Source organism: Strongylocentrotus purpuratus, unplaced genomic scaffold (assembly GCF_000002235.5).
Source record: "Strongylocentrotus purpuratus isolate Spur 01 unplaced genomic scaffold, Spur_5.0 spur5_scaffold_7, whole genome shotgun sequence".
Lineage (NCBI taxonomy): Eukaryota > Metazoa > Echinodermata > Echinoidea > Camarodonta > Strongylocentrotidae > Strongylocentrotus > Strongylocentrotus purpuratus.
Genome location: NW_022145613.1, coordinates 19,425,109 through 19,437,851, shown reverse-complemented (window position 1 = coordinate 19,437,851; position 12,743 = coordinate 19,425,109). Strand labels below are relative to the sequence as shown.

The 12,743-nt window shown below is 38.8% G+C and overlaps 2 protein-coding genes across 2 annotated transcripts; one reads left to right on the top strand and one right to left on the bottom strand.

Moving 5' to 3' along the window:
• Positions 1 to 1,634: 1,634 nt before the first annotated feature.
• Positions 1,635 to 4,605, bottom strand: LOC576357 (protein N-lysine methyltransferase METTL21A). Its single transcript, XM_776672.5, has 3 exons — positions 4,024 to 4,605; positions 3,354 to 3,480; positions 1,635 to 2,994 (listed from the first exon to the last, which is right to left on the bottom strand). The coding sequence occupies exons 1-3, from the start codon at positions 4,468 to 4,470 to the stop codon at positions 2,522 to 2,524; spliced, it is 1,047 nt and encodes a 348-aa protein (XP_781765.4). The 5' UTR covers positions 4,471 to 4,605; the 3' UTR covers positions 1,635 to 2,521.
• Positions 4,606 to 4,689: 84 nt separating this feature from the next.
• On the top strand, positions 4,690 to 11,500 carry LOC100890411 (uncharacterized protein C7orf57). The gene is made up of 6 exons (XM_030974155.1): positions 4,690 to 4,834; positions 7,589 to 7,792; positions 9,204 to 9,309; positions 9,618 to 9,902; positions 10,274 to 10,612; positions 11,369 to 11,500. The coding sequence occupies exons 1-6, from the start codon at positions 4,816 to 4,818 to the stop codon at positions 11,484 to 11,486; spliced, it is 1,071 nt and encodes a 356-aa protein (XP_030830015.1). The 5' UTR covers positions 4,690 to 4,815; the 3' UTR covers positions 11,487 to 11,500.
• Positions 11,501 to 12,743: the final 1,243 nt, after the last annotated feature.

Genomic DNA, 12,743 nt, shown 5'->3' with positions numbered 1-12,743 from the left:
TTATGTTTTGATGAATCCTTGTTTATGCATCTAGGAAGAGCTCAACAGACAGTATTGTATTCACGTCCAAACAGTTCAGTATTATCAAATCTCTGGCTGCAAAGTTATGTATTTATTACATGACATGTTCTGTGTTTTACAAATTGTACATCTTTTAGAAGAGCCAGATTGTGACAATGTATATTTTTATTATACAACATTGGAGTATAGTTTTATAATTAGATTTATATTTTTATATATTTGTTTTGTAATGTCTAAGAAGATATTATTAATAAACAACAAGTTTTGAAATGACAGATGTAGTGAATTCTTTGTGACAATAGAGTTCTTGTTCAGATTTTTTTTTTCTTCTCATTTATGGGGCTTTCACATACACACTCCGGGACCTGTACAATGAGTAAAAACAGACATTTTGGGAATTTTCGGCCGGTTTCCGGCCGGCTGCCGTAAAGTTCCTACGGGCGCCGGGATATTTTTTTTTAGCCGTACGGGTGCCGTGGTGCTGAAACGGCTGCTCCCAATTCTCCCGGCATTTTTATCTGACCGTTAGGCCGTAGAAAGCCCGTAAAGAGCCTGTAGGGCACCTTATAGGTTCCGTGCGGGCTCCGGATGGTGCCCGGATGGCCCCTCATGATTTTCTTGGGTAAATTCTCACGAAAAATCTTTACGGTTGCCTTGCGGTTCTCAAGGGTGCCGTACGTGTACCCTACGGCTCCCTCACAGGCCCCTCAAGAGCCCCGTTGATATGCATCACACCGGGCGTCTGCCGTCCAAGGGCCATTTGAAATGAATATTGCCCATGCGGGCCCCTCACGGTGGCATCTCAAAATGTACAATGTAGCTTTAAATACAGGAGGTACGCATGTCAGAGAACACATAATTCAGGGCACCGCACAGCACCCGCCCGGGGGCATTGAGGACACCGGCAGGGCACCTTCCGGGAGTCATGGGTACACCTGCTCATCGGACGGACCCCGTAAGCTTACAGGCTGGCACCCTGCCGGCATTTCACTCAACCAATTTTCACCGGGTACCTCCCGGGCACCGCAGAATATGTGACCGCAGAATATGTGACCACACATGCCATAGAAATTAAAATCGGATGGTTCCCGTACGGTCTCTAGATCCACGGCAAGCCGCCGGGTAGGGGAAATCGTACGGAACCCGGTTCGTATGTGACCTAGGCATTACCTGTAGTCATTCCCCTCTCTACCTCTCTCTCTCCTTAAATGTTATTTAAAGTTTTCAGCAATGTTTTATGTTTTGATCAACGCATCAATAGTGAAGTTCTTCCATACATGAAGTGAATTATTGTCAGTATTAAAGTAAATTATAATTGAGAATTAAGCCTTCAAGAGTCAATAACCATATTTTATTGCCATGACCCCCCCCCCCCCCCTCTCAAGTTTTTCCTCCGTCTCTCTCTCTCTCTCCCCCTCACTCTCTCTCAAGTTCTTCCTCCGTCTCTCTATATCCCCCCTCCCCCCTCTATCTCTCTCTCTCTCTCTCTCTCTCATCAATTTCTTCCTCCGTCTATCTCTCCCTTGCTTTTCTCTTGGTTTAATTTCTTTCTATTATTCTCTCTATTATAGTTGCACTACCACAACTTGACAAAAGCCATTTGAAAACCTTTATTTTTAAGACCTAAGGCATATACAGGTGTACATATTTAATGCATTGTTTTGATTTTAGTTGAAGTTCCAAATTAAATGACATAGAAATAACAAATCTCAACATTTGATTTTACATCCTGTTGCGGCAAGAATAGGTTTGGTAATGTCCTTCCACAAAGGCAGGGTAGAAATTATATTCAGTAGTTGCAGTATATTGAGAAAAAAGCAGTCAAGGTATAGTATTACTCCCTGTAAATTGTGAAAATCCCCAGGATTGCAAACAATTGTAAACTGCTGGTCGCTAATCACTGTTGGTCGTACTGTGGTGTCTGGCCGTTGAAATCTGGTCATCATTAGTACGGAAGAAGTTGAAAAAAGGAATTAACAGACTAGCAGTTAAAACTTAAGCAATTTGAGAATTTCACTGTAGTCAGATAAGATGCAATATGCAATTCATAACTCCTTTGTAATATTCAGTCAACAAATTTCAGACTTCAAGTATTTGATCATAACAAAACATTGCCTGCAAATTCTTTCAATGTTCAGTTTCATGAAGCAAATGTGAATAGTAACGTGTCTGTTTTGTAAGAGGGGGGGGGGGGGTAGGGAACGTGGTATAGCAGAAACTACTCTATAGGAGGATATGTTGAGCAGAAGATGGCTACCAACATGTGATAGAGACTGAAATTGTCATCAATAATTGTTTTCATAAGTAATGTACTGTATGGAGCACCCAAGCTTTTTTTGTTCTATTGAAAAATTTTGGATGTATGTATTGTATTAAAAGTATTTAAAAAGTCATTGTACACATTTTAAAAGCTGATAAGATAAAATTCAAATAAAGTTGATTTCTTGAGAGCCTCTGCATATGTGTTGTACATACTTTGATTGTAGGTCAAGAGTCGGCTTCAAAGTTTCTTAGCTGAGTAAATTTCAATTCCCCTTTCACTATCATGCAAGACATGTTCCACCTGAAACTTCTCCTTCATCATATCTAGGAAGTTATTATCCCTCTCGTATCTGATACGACAGGAAAGAAGAATCAAAGTGTTCTCATTTGAAAGATGTAAGAGAGTCTGAAGCAAATCCTGAAACGTGTCTTCGATGTAGATGATATCAGCTCCAAGAATGATGTCAAATGGCTCAGAAAACTTATGCAGATCCTGACCCCATTCCAAAACCTTCACTACAGGAACAGGCGATGGTGGTTTAAAAGTTGAATTTACTTCAGATGGAGCATTGGGGTTTGAACTAGAGGATGCAGCCGGATTAAATGATGAAGATGGTGAAGGCACTGAAGATGACGATGGTGGGAAGTTTTGCAAAACGTTATCCCTGAGAGGTTTGAAAATGGATGCCCGGTCTGTAATGGTAAGGTGACCTGGAATAAGAAAAAAAGAAGAAAAAAACCTGCAATGATTTCAACCAAAGGTGATAAAAGATAGAACTCAGTCAATAACTTGTTCATTTCTGGAAGACATATTTTAAATGCTGCACACTTCTTATGATTGGATGTGTATGGGTATAATATTTGATCCAATTATTCTGTCAAATCTTTATTTAGTTTTAAATATAAGAACATAACAGCAGTCAAATTACTATCTATTTAAGCATTTCAGGAAAAACAAAGATTGCTCTGTACAATTCTCTTTAACATATTGCAAACTTAAGAGGGTAACTGAGGATAAGTTAACTTTACAATGACAACAAAAATACAAATCTGAATTTCAACAAAAGTACCTTTTAAATGTGAAGCTACCATGCCTACCAGGCCTGTACCTGCACCAAGCTCTATGACTCGCTTCCCTTCCAGAGATAATTGCTTTGTTTTCGTCTCACTCTCCAAGTGTTCACACAGAACTATTGCCTGTAATGCAAATGCCAAAAGAGATCGATATAATCAAAGTAAAGTTATATTATTATTCAGAATTTATAGGAACTGGAAACAAAAAAAAGAATCATCATCTCTAATTCTTATTCATTAAATATGCTACAGATACTAGTACTACTACTATTTCTACTTCTATGACTACTACTACTACTTCTATCTACTACTTCCAGACTACAATTATTTACTCATCATGGTTTTCGAAAACATTCATTTCATATGTCGTGTGTATAGAGGTGGGGAAAAGAAGACTAATTTCTGTTTTTAAGCAACGATCGAAGCGCTATTGTGTGGAGCGAATGGCTGCTTATTATTTCACGTTAATGCCATATGATAATATTAATAGTAATGATGATGATGATGATAATAATAACAATAATGATATTCGAAATGAAAATGAAAAACAGGCATCAATGAAAAATATGCTTAAGTATAATTAGTTATCCAATGTTATACATAAGTGATGCCTTCAGACATCATAAAGGACGCGCCTATACAAATACATGTACATGTATATCTTACAGCATCCCAGACAACAGCAGCAACTCCAAAATCCGCCCAGTTCTGCTTGATTGAAAAATCCCTGCTGGCCAGATGAAATGTCCTTTCAGATTGGTGAAACTGTTCAAAAATTGGAGGACTATACAAAACTATTGCATTTTCATTTGAGTTTGAAGGCAGCGGGGCACATTTCATGTTGTCTTCTGCCATGTTCCGCTTTCGATCAAAATCATACCAAGGGCCAAGGGAAGAACAACATGAACAAGAACTAGAGCAAGATGTTTCCGCTGCCGCGACACCAGAAGTTGCGAGACAGCTCCCCGACAGCACAGGGCTAGACCCGATTGCAGAACCGTGAAGAAGTTGGCTGCTTGTGCTTGCGCTTTTAATTGTGCATGTCATTACGACTACACAGAGCACATGGTCAAGCCAAATGTATATTTTGGAGAAGGCGAATCCTTGAATCATTTGTAGTCAATCCAAAAAATGTTACTTAAAAAACAGAGACATTTTCTTATATTCCAGAAATATTAGACAGATTTAGGAAATTACGGTCGCGACTTCGTCGTTTTTGTCACGTGTACATGTTTTTATCACGTGACATTGTTTACTATAATCCCGTAGGATCGATATCTCACCAGCTGAGTAAAACCATGACGACGTGGAAACAACGTGTAGGATTGCATAGCGAATGCACGATACGTACGCCCAGGCCACAAATACACACGCCGCGCTCCTAATTTTGGTTGATAATTTTGGACTGTGCAAGGACATTTTTAACTTCAAATATCAAGAAGAAAATCACACATCATCATGCCTGGAGGAACTCAAGGTAAAGGGTGTAGAGCATAGAGGTCAACTATCAAATCAATGAATTATTCTGTCGATCAGCTTTGTTTCTTGTCAAAATTAATTCAGTTCCAGTCAGCTCTAGACCGAATTTTCCGTCTCTTTCGTTCGTTAGCCTCTTATTGGGGTAGGGTCGGCTCTCTCTTTAGAGACGGAAGCCGTTTATACACATGTCCTTGCTAACGCCACGGCCAGTTCTGGTCGTAGCGTTTTGCCCCCAAAATCCCCCAAAATGTCATTTTACCTCGAGCATGTTATATTGTAAATTAGGCCTAGGCTATAATAAATCAGTTCCACTTACCAACTTGACTGAAATAATCAGTTTAATAGTCCCTTTTTAGGAAATTATGGGTCAAAATCGGAATCCATGTTGAAAAAGATGGATTCCGATTTTGACCCATAATTTCCTAAAAAGGGACTATTAAACTGATTATTTCAGTCAAGTTGGTAAGTGGAACTGATTTATTATAGCCTAGGCCTAATTTACAATATAACATGCTCGAGGTAAAATGACATTTTGGGGGATTTTGGGGGCAAAACGCTACGACCAGAACTGGCCGTGGCGTTAGCAAGGACATGTGTATAAACGGCTTCCGTCTCTAAAGAGAGAGCCGACGCGACCCTACCCCAATAAGAGGCTAACGAACGAAAGAGACGGAAAATTCGGTCTAAGTCAGCTCGTACTCAGCTCAGCTCAAGTTTTTAACAGTTCAATAACCATGAAGACATGAAATTTAAATGATAACAATTGCTCAAGAATGATTTTTTTTTAGACAGGGCCGGGGTCTAAATAATGTTTAAACAAGGTTCTAATCTTCTATATTAATATCAGCACTACATCGATCCTGACTTATGGATCCTGCTGAGCTGAGTATCGTAGAAGTAGAAGTAGTCTAGAAGTGCTGCAGTTTCCTATTAGTATTAAGTTTATCTCAATTATTGATTGAATTGAGCTTAGCCTTAGATAGACCGAATTTTCCGTCTCTTTCGTTCGTTAGCCTCTTATTGGGGTAGGGTCGGCTCTCTCTTTAGAGACGGAAACCGTCTATACACATTCCCTTGATAACGCCACGGCCATTTCAGGTCGTAGCGTTTTGCCCCCAAAATCCCCCAAAATGTCATTTTACCTCATGCATTGATTATTTAAAATTAGGAGAAGGTTATACTACATCGGTTCCACTTACCAACTTGACTGAAATAATCCGTTAAATGGTCCCTTTTAAGGAAATTATGGGTCAAAATCGACATCCATGTTGAAATCTTGCAAGCCGTGTTAAACTCTCGCTGCGCACGGAGTCATCTAAATCAATCTCATCCTTTTTAGTCTACGCCGAAGGCAAAACGATTATGAAGGAAAAACTGTGATAATGCCATTACGAACGTGTAGATGGCGCACAGTTTTTCCTTCATAATCGTTTTGCCTTCGGCGTAGACTAGAAGGGATGAGATTGATTTAGATGACTCCGTGCGCAGCGAGAGTTTAACACGGCTTGCAAGATTTCAACATGGATGTCGATTTTGACCCATAATTTCCTTAAAAGGGACCATTAAACGGATTATTTCAGTCAAGTTGGTAAGTGGAACCGATGTAGTATAACCTTCTCCTAATTTTAAATAATCAATGCATGAGGTAAAATGACATTTTGGGGGATTTTGGGGGCAAAACGCTACGACCTGAAATGGCCGTGGCGTTATCAAGGGAATGTGTATAGACGGTTATATAGACGGTTTCCGTCTCTAAAGAGAGAGCCGACCCTACCCCAATAAGAGGCTAACGAACGAAAGAGACGGAAAATTCGGTCTAAGCCTTAGACAGAAATAACCGTCTGATAAAAGTGATATGGACTGGGTCATTTCTTTAATAAAACTGACACTTGTTGACATTCCGTCAGAGGAGCCAGATGCAATCTCGGCGGAATAGCCGTTGATATTCTTGGTTGGTTGGTCCTCCAAAATACTCGTCTGAGTTTTAACTGGAGGTGCAGGTAGGGTATTTGTAGATTTGTAGAGACTGAAGCTTTGGGTCTAATCTGAGCTGAGCAAGAACATGTAATCGTCCACCCTCCACTCTAGCTTCTTCGGAGTATTTAGGAGGAAATGAATCCAAGATCCAAGACAAGAACAATGTCAGTTTCACAAGAAATGAAATGGCTCTTTGAGTGTATACTGAGCATGTGTATGCAATTCGATGAAGAACATGTGCGGCGAGAACGTTCGTCGTAAGGACGCGATTGACGTACGTATGTAGCTAGCATATACGTACGCGTGCACTTACGTTCGAAAAAAAAAATTGCGTACATTCTACATACCAAATAATTTATTGCGTACATATGGAATATATCTTACGGTATACGTACAAAATAATTTTTTGTTTTTGGTTCGCAAAAATGGCATGTTTGGGGCTTCGTAATTTATTAAGTGCTTGTTGAGATGAATTTTTCTTTAATTTTGTTTTAACTCTCTTTACTTTAGATTTATAGACCCTATTCAACTTCAAGAATTGAATTAATTATTGAGTATAGTCTATCTATAATTATAGACCAAAAGTTTCAGACTCTGATATCGACGGTTGTTCCGCTGAGATTACATCTGGATCCTCTGACTGCCTCTACTCTCTAGATCCTATACATAATGTTGACAAATACTGTTTAAGTTTAAATTCTAAATCTGCTATTTCGAGCTGTCTGACCAGTTAATGTATGACCAAGTTTTTTTTAAATGTCTTTTTTCTACTCAGATTGGTTTTATCATGCTCCTTCTAAGAAGAATGAGGAAGGAGCCAAGGAATATCCTGCTGCTTCACAGATTCCAGCCTTTGGGGGCGGTATTCCCTATAATGAGTGGGAAGCAGATGAACGTGATAATGACGGTACAAAGAGAGGATGGATTCGAGACTCAGATACCAAATACATCCAGCTCTGTAAAAAAGGAGGACGCAAAGGTATAGAAACACTGTTTAAAATATTCTCCCTGTATTTTCTAGCTCTCCTTCCCTCTCTCTTTCTCTCTCTTTGTCTATTACAGATTCTCCATATATCTCTCTAATACCCCATTCACAGTGGTTTTGAAATTTGTAGCGGCGTTGTAGCGGAGCGGCGACACCGCCATAACACCGCTACAAATGCATTCACAGTAGAAAAGTTATCCCGCTGCAGCAGCGGGATAAATATCATGTACCCATTCACGCTGCAGCGGGTGATTTTTATTACCTCCGTAACAAACACGTGTATGCATGGCTCATGACCCGCGAGTGACCCCGATATGACCGGAAATACTTCAGCGCGGGGTTTTCGATTGCTTGAAATTGCGCGCGCTAGCTGTACTTTACACACTCTTCCTCATGTAGCTAGCTCGATTTAGCTATGGATCTATCTATACTTTGACGTATTGCTGTCGCTTTCATGTCAAGTTGCTTTTTGTATCCTCGATCATATTACTTTTTAAAAAACTAGCATTTTTATTGCTTCCAGTCAGAATATTTTAATTTTTTGAAGTGTGAAATATTTTTATTTGGATAATTATAATATCTACATGATAATAAAATCAATTTGAATCCACTGGTTACTTTATTTCTATTTCACTTTATGTTCCCCATTGCTGGAGAAAAGAGGTCAGTGATAGGTAAGTAAACAAATCACACGTGTTTGTCGCGGTGTTATAGCGGAGAGCCTTCACACTGAGTAAACACCGCGACAGCAGCGGGACTGTCCCACTGCTGTAGCTAGGCGAGCCTAGCGATAGTTTGTCGCGGCGTTATCGCGAGGCGGTGTTACCCCGCGATAGTTTATAACGGGTCCGAGCCTTCACACTGAAGACAACACCGCGACAGCAGCGGGACAGTCCCGCTGCTGTCGCGGTGTTTGAGGCCACTGTGAATGGGGTGTAATGTACACTTTATTGTCTTGTTTTCTCATTCATATATTTCTCTGTTGATTGAAATCATTGATGTATTTGTCCTCCCTAGCTCTCTCTCTCTCTCTCTCTCTCTCTCTCTCTCTCGCTCTCGCTCTCGCTCTCTCTCTCTCTTCCCCTGCTTGACTTGCTCTGTCATTTCTAGATACACGTATGAATAGTACATGTAAATAAGGTATAAAGTACTTTTTTGTTTTCCTCTTTCCGCTTCTCAGTAAGTTCTCAGTAACCTACTTCTATACATGCATGATGTAGTCTTTTTGTAATTACAAAATGCTTTTTAAATTATTATTATATTTTTGTTTAACTGTATGCTTGTGTAAGGGCAAACAATTAACAAGTCATTTATATTTTATATAAAATCATTGATTATGCAGTATGACTTTTTCAACCCTTCTGTGATTCAATTATAATGTTGTCTGATGTCAATTGTTTTGTAGATTTGTTGAAGATCCGAGATCCCGCACCCAGAGCTGCTGAGCCTAAAGAATACCCAAGAGCAGAATGGTTTTATGAAGATGTTGAAAACAATGAAGAAAATAACAAGTAAGTTGTCCTAAATGAGCCATATTACAATTGCAATGAAATTCAAGGGTGCTGATTATAAACTTGAAGTGCTGTAACCATTGTTAGATAATACCTTTTTTTTTTTAGAGTAGTCATACCTTGGAAGTAGGCATAAAGTAATTTGTTACAACTATATAGTGTTTCACTGTCATAAACCTCCTTTATCGCAATCTGTTGATGACAATATCAATGGAACTGTCAGTTTAAGTGTGCTTCGATCATTATGGCATAGATCTGTGAATCAGTGTTGCATTTTAAAAATATTTGTCTCCTCTCTGTCCATCCAGCCAAGGGCAGTATAAATCACATCTTCCAGACTACATGGTATATGAAGAACACCATGGCGGGGAACCAGCAGAGGCCCATTGGCAGAGGCCCCCTTTCTCACTGGATGATAAGATGACGGCATTCGAGCGCCATGGCGATAATGACAAACTCAATATGAAGTTCCCCAATGATGAGTCCAAGCTGAGAAAGCCCCCCAAAGACAAGACTGTTTCTAAAGACTTCAAGAAGAGAAAGCCAGCCGATAGAAATGCTAAGAGCCCTGCAAAGAGTCGACATGCTAAAATGTAAGAAAATTGCGCATTCGTTCATTAATTTCTTTTGATTAATTTTCTTTATTGATGCACCAAATTTTTTATTTCATTTTAGTACCAATATCGCAATATAAATGCAATTGTAGGAAACCAAGAATTTTGTGAGGGTACAGTTACAAAGCGGCTTAATTACGTGTTATGTTGAAGATGCTTTTCTGTTTCAAAATCTACATTTTGTATATAGAGCTCTTCATGTCACAACACTGATTTATAGTAATACAGTTTGTCTATATATCTTTCGACATGTCATTGAATATGTTCATAGGTACCTTTACCAGAATATTTCAAAAAGCTGTGTTTAGAGTAAACTATAACAAAAAACTCTCCCCTGTTCCATTCCATAGTCCTACACCAGAGGCATACAAAGGTACCGCAAGCATTGGGAAGCTCCTGTCCAATGGCTACAACCAAGACTGGTATGAAAACCGAGACACCCACTTCAAGAATCACAAGCCTTCCCCGTCAGACATACAGTTTGAGACTTCTACCCGGGCCGATCGTCAGAGCACTGAATACAGGGATGCCATCAATAAGAACGTAAAGAAACCTGTAGGAGGAGGAGGAGGAGGAGGCGCTAGCTATGCAAAGAATGCCATGGAGGTCCGGGGAACAAAGAAGTCTGAGCAGGCTAAAGAACTCCATACTAAGCAGGATGAGGAGAAAGAGCTCTTTAAGCTTAGCAAGTAAGTAATCTGTTCGTAAAAAGCAATTGGTAATTGCATCTATATATTCATAAAGTGTCAAAACAAATGGGGAATCTATGCTGTGTGATATATTAATGAAGATACTGGATTTTAGTATAGCACTTGTGTCTGTCACACACGACGCTATTGGCATCCACAATTAGTACTCTGGCTTTAATAGCATTTGCATATGCCATTTTGGCACTCTAGCATTTCAATGAATTCAAGGAATTTATTCCTTCCAGGTACCCATTTACCTCATCTGGGTCAATTCCTGCCAAAAGTCATTAGTGCCACAGCAGGACTTGAACCTCAACAACCCAGTGACATATCCACTATACCATGACACCCCCACCAGAAATGTTATTGGTTATAGGTAGTTATTAGTTGACATATCAAAGTAAGACATGATGTATTGTTCACAAAATTTCTCAGAATCATGATGGCTTTTAAAACGTATCAAGGAATTACAAGGTAGCAAAATTAGCAAAGCTAATTATCATGAATTTAAAAAGGGGGAATCAGAGATGTAAATTGATTAATTTAACTTATTTTTTTTTTAATATATAAGATAAAGGAAAAAAGCTTACCCTTCTGTACTTATCAGTATAAACATTGGTAGTACCAAATACAACACAGGAGAGTGAGAGTTTTGAAATTCATTCAGTTCAAATGATAGTTATTAGCATGGTTTAAGTTTGTTATTATTTTAAGATATAAATCTAATTTTACATGGTACATTTGTTATTCTTGCAGGTTTGATAAAGTTGGGTCAAAGGTGAAGAGTCGATGGTCTGAGACACACGAGCGATCCTCGCCCATCACAGATACTTATGGTCAGCAAATAGAGCTGGCTCCTGTTTCTACTAACTAGGAGAGGAATGGGTATGTATAGGAGAGAGATAGATTGGCTGAATCAACTCATATGAAGTAAGAAAGAAGGAGCATTTACTGGATATGTATGGACAGATGAAATATCCACAGTGCATGCGTCTTAATTGGTAAACTACTTTCTGATGAAAGATAATCATAGGAAGGACAAAATGTGCTGGAAATTGTAAGTGATCATAGCTATGACCTCAGATGACATGGGGTCAGTCGCTTTCCGACACCAGGGCCCCGTTGCATAAAAATTACCATCAATGGCAACTACCATGGTAAACAGCTAGGTTCAACTGCCAATCAAAATCAAGGTTTCTATGGTAGTTATCATTGATGGCAAAGTTACCATCAATTGTAAGTTTTATGCAACGGGGCCCTGAATCACTTCAAAATGTTATTGGGATGGTGTAGCTAATATAAAGGATTCTGGCAAAATGATCTTTCAAGGTGCCTCGATCATCATGGACAATAATCACATAACTTTGTGATCGCTCTTTACACCTTCCACCTCTATGCAATACAATACACCACTATCTTTATATTGGTGCTCTAATAATGCTAGTATCGTGAACAATCTAACTAGCCCTGCAAGTCCCTTTAACATGGAAACAGCTTCATGGTATTAGTCATCTTATGTACTTGGGAGTCGTTCACCTCTTTGAGTATGTTTGTTGGTATCAGTAACACCATCCTTTGAATAAGCCCCTCTTTGATGGTGTGCCAATTTGATATTGACTTGCATTTATGGACATTGGTCAGCAGAAAGGGTGCTATATATTGCTTTGATGGTGATTTTTTAAACATTTACTGTTTCTGCTAATGTATTCCTGACACTCTTGCCAAATCTGTAGAAATTAAGAACTTTAAATATTAGTATGTTTATGTACATGTATATACTATTTAGTGTGAATTTGTGAAATCTGTTTCCTTCCATACTCTTTATTCGTGTTTGACGATGACTTGACACTATTTTATGGAAATTTGATAGTATTACGAGTACTACTTTGTGTCATCATTTTGAAAAATGTATATATTGATGTGTTTGTATTATATTTTACATACTTTACTTACATAAAAAAAGATTGTGTATAGATAAGTTATAATGAATTAATGCAGGTAATACAAGTCGTTTGATAGATATATGCTTTTTTTATACTTAAACGAGCTGTGCACCTCCTAGGGTCCTGTTGGTACGTCTTCAAGAGAATATATATTGTCCTATTTCTCTTCATCAAACCATTAATTGACC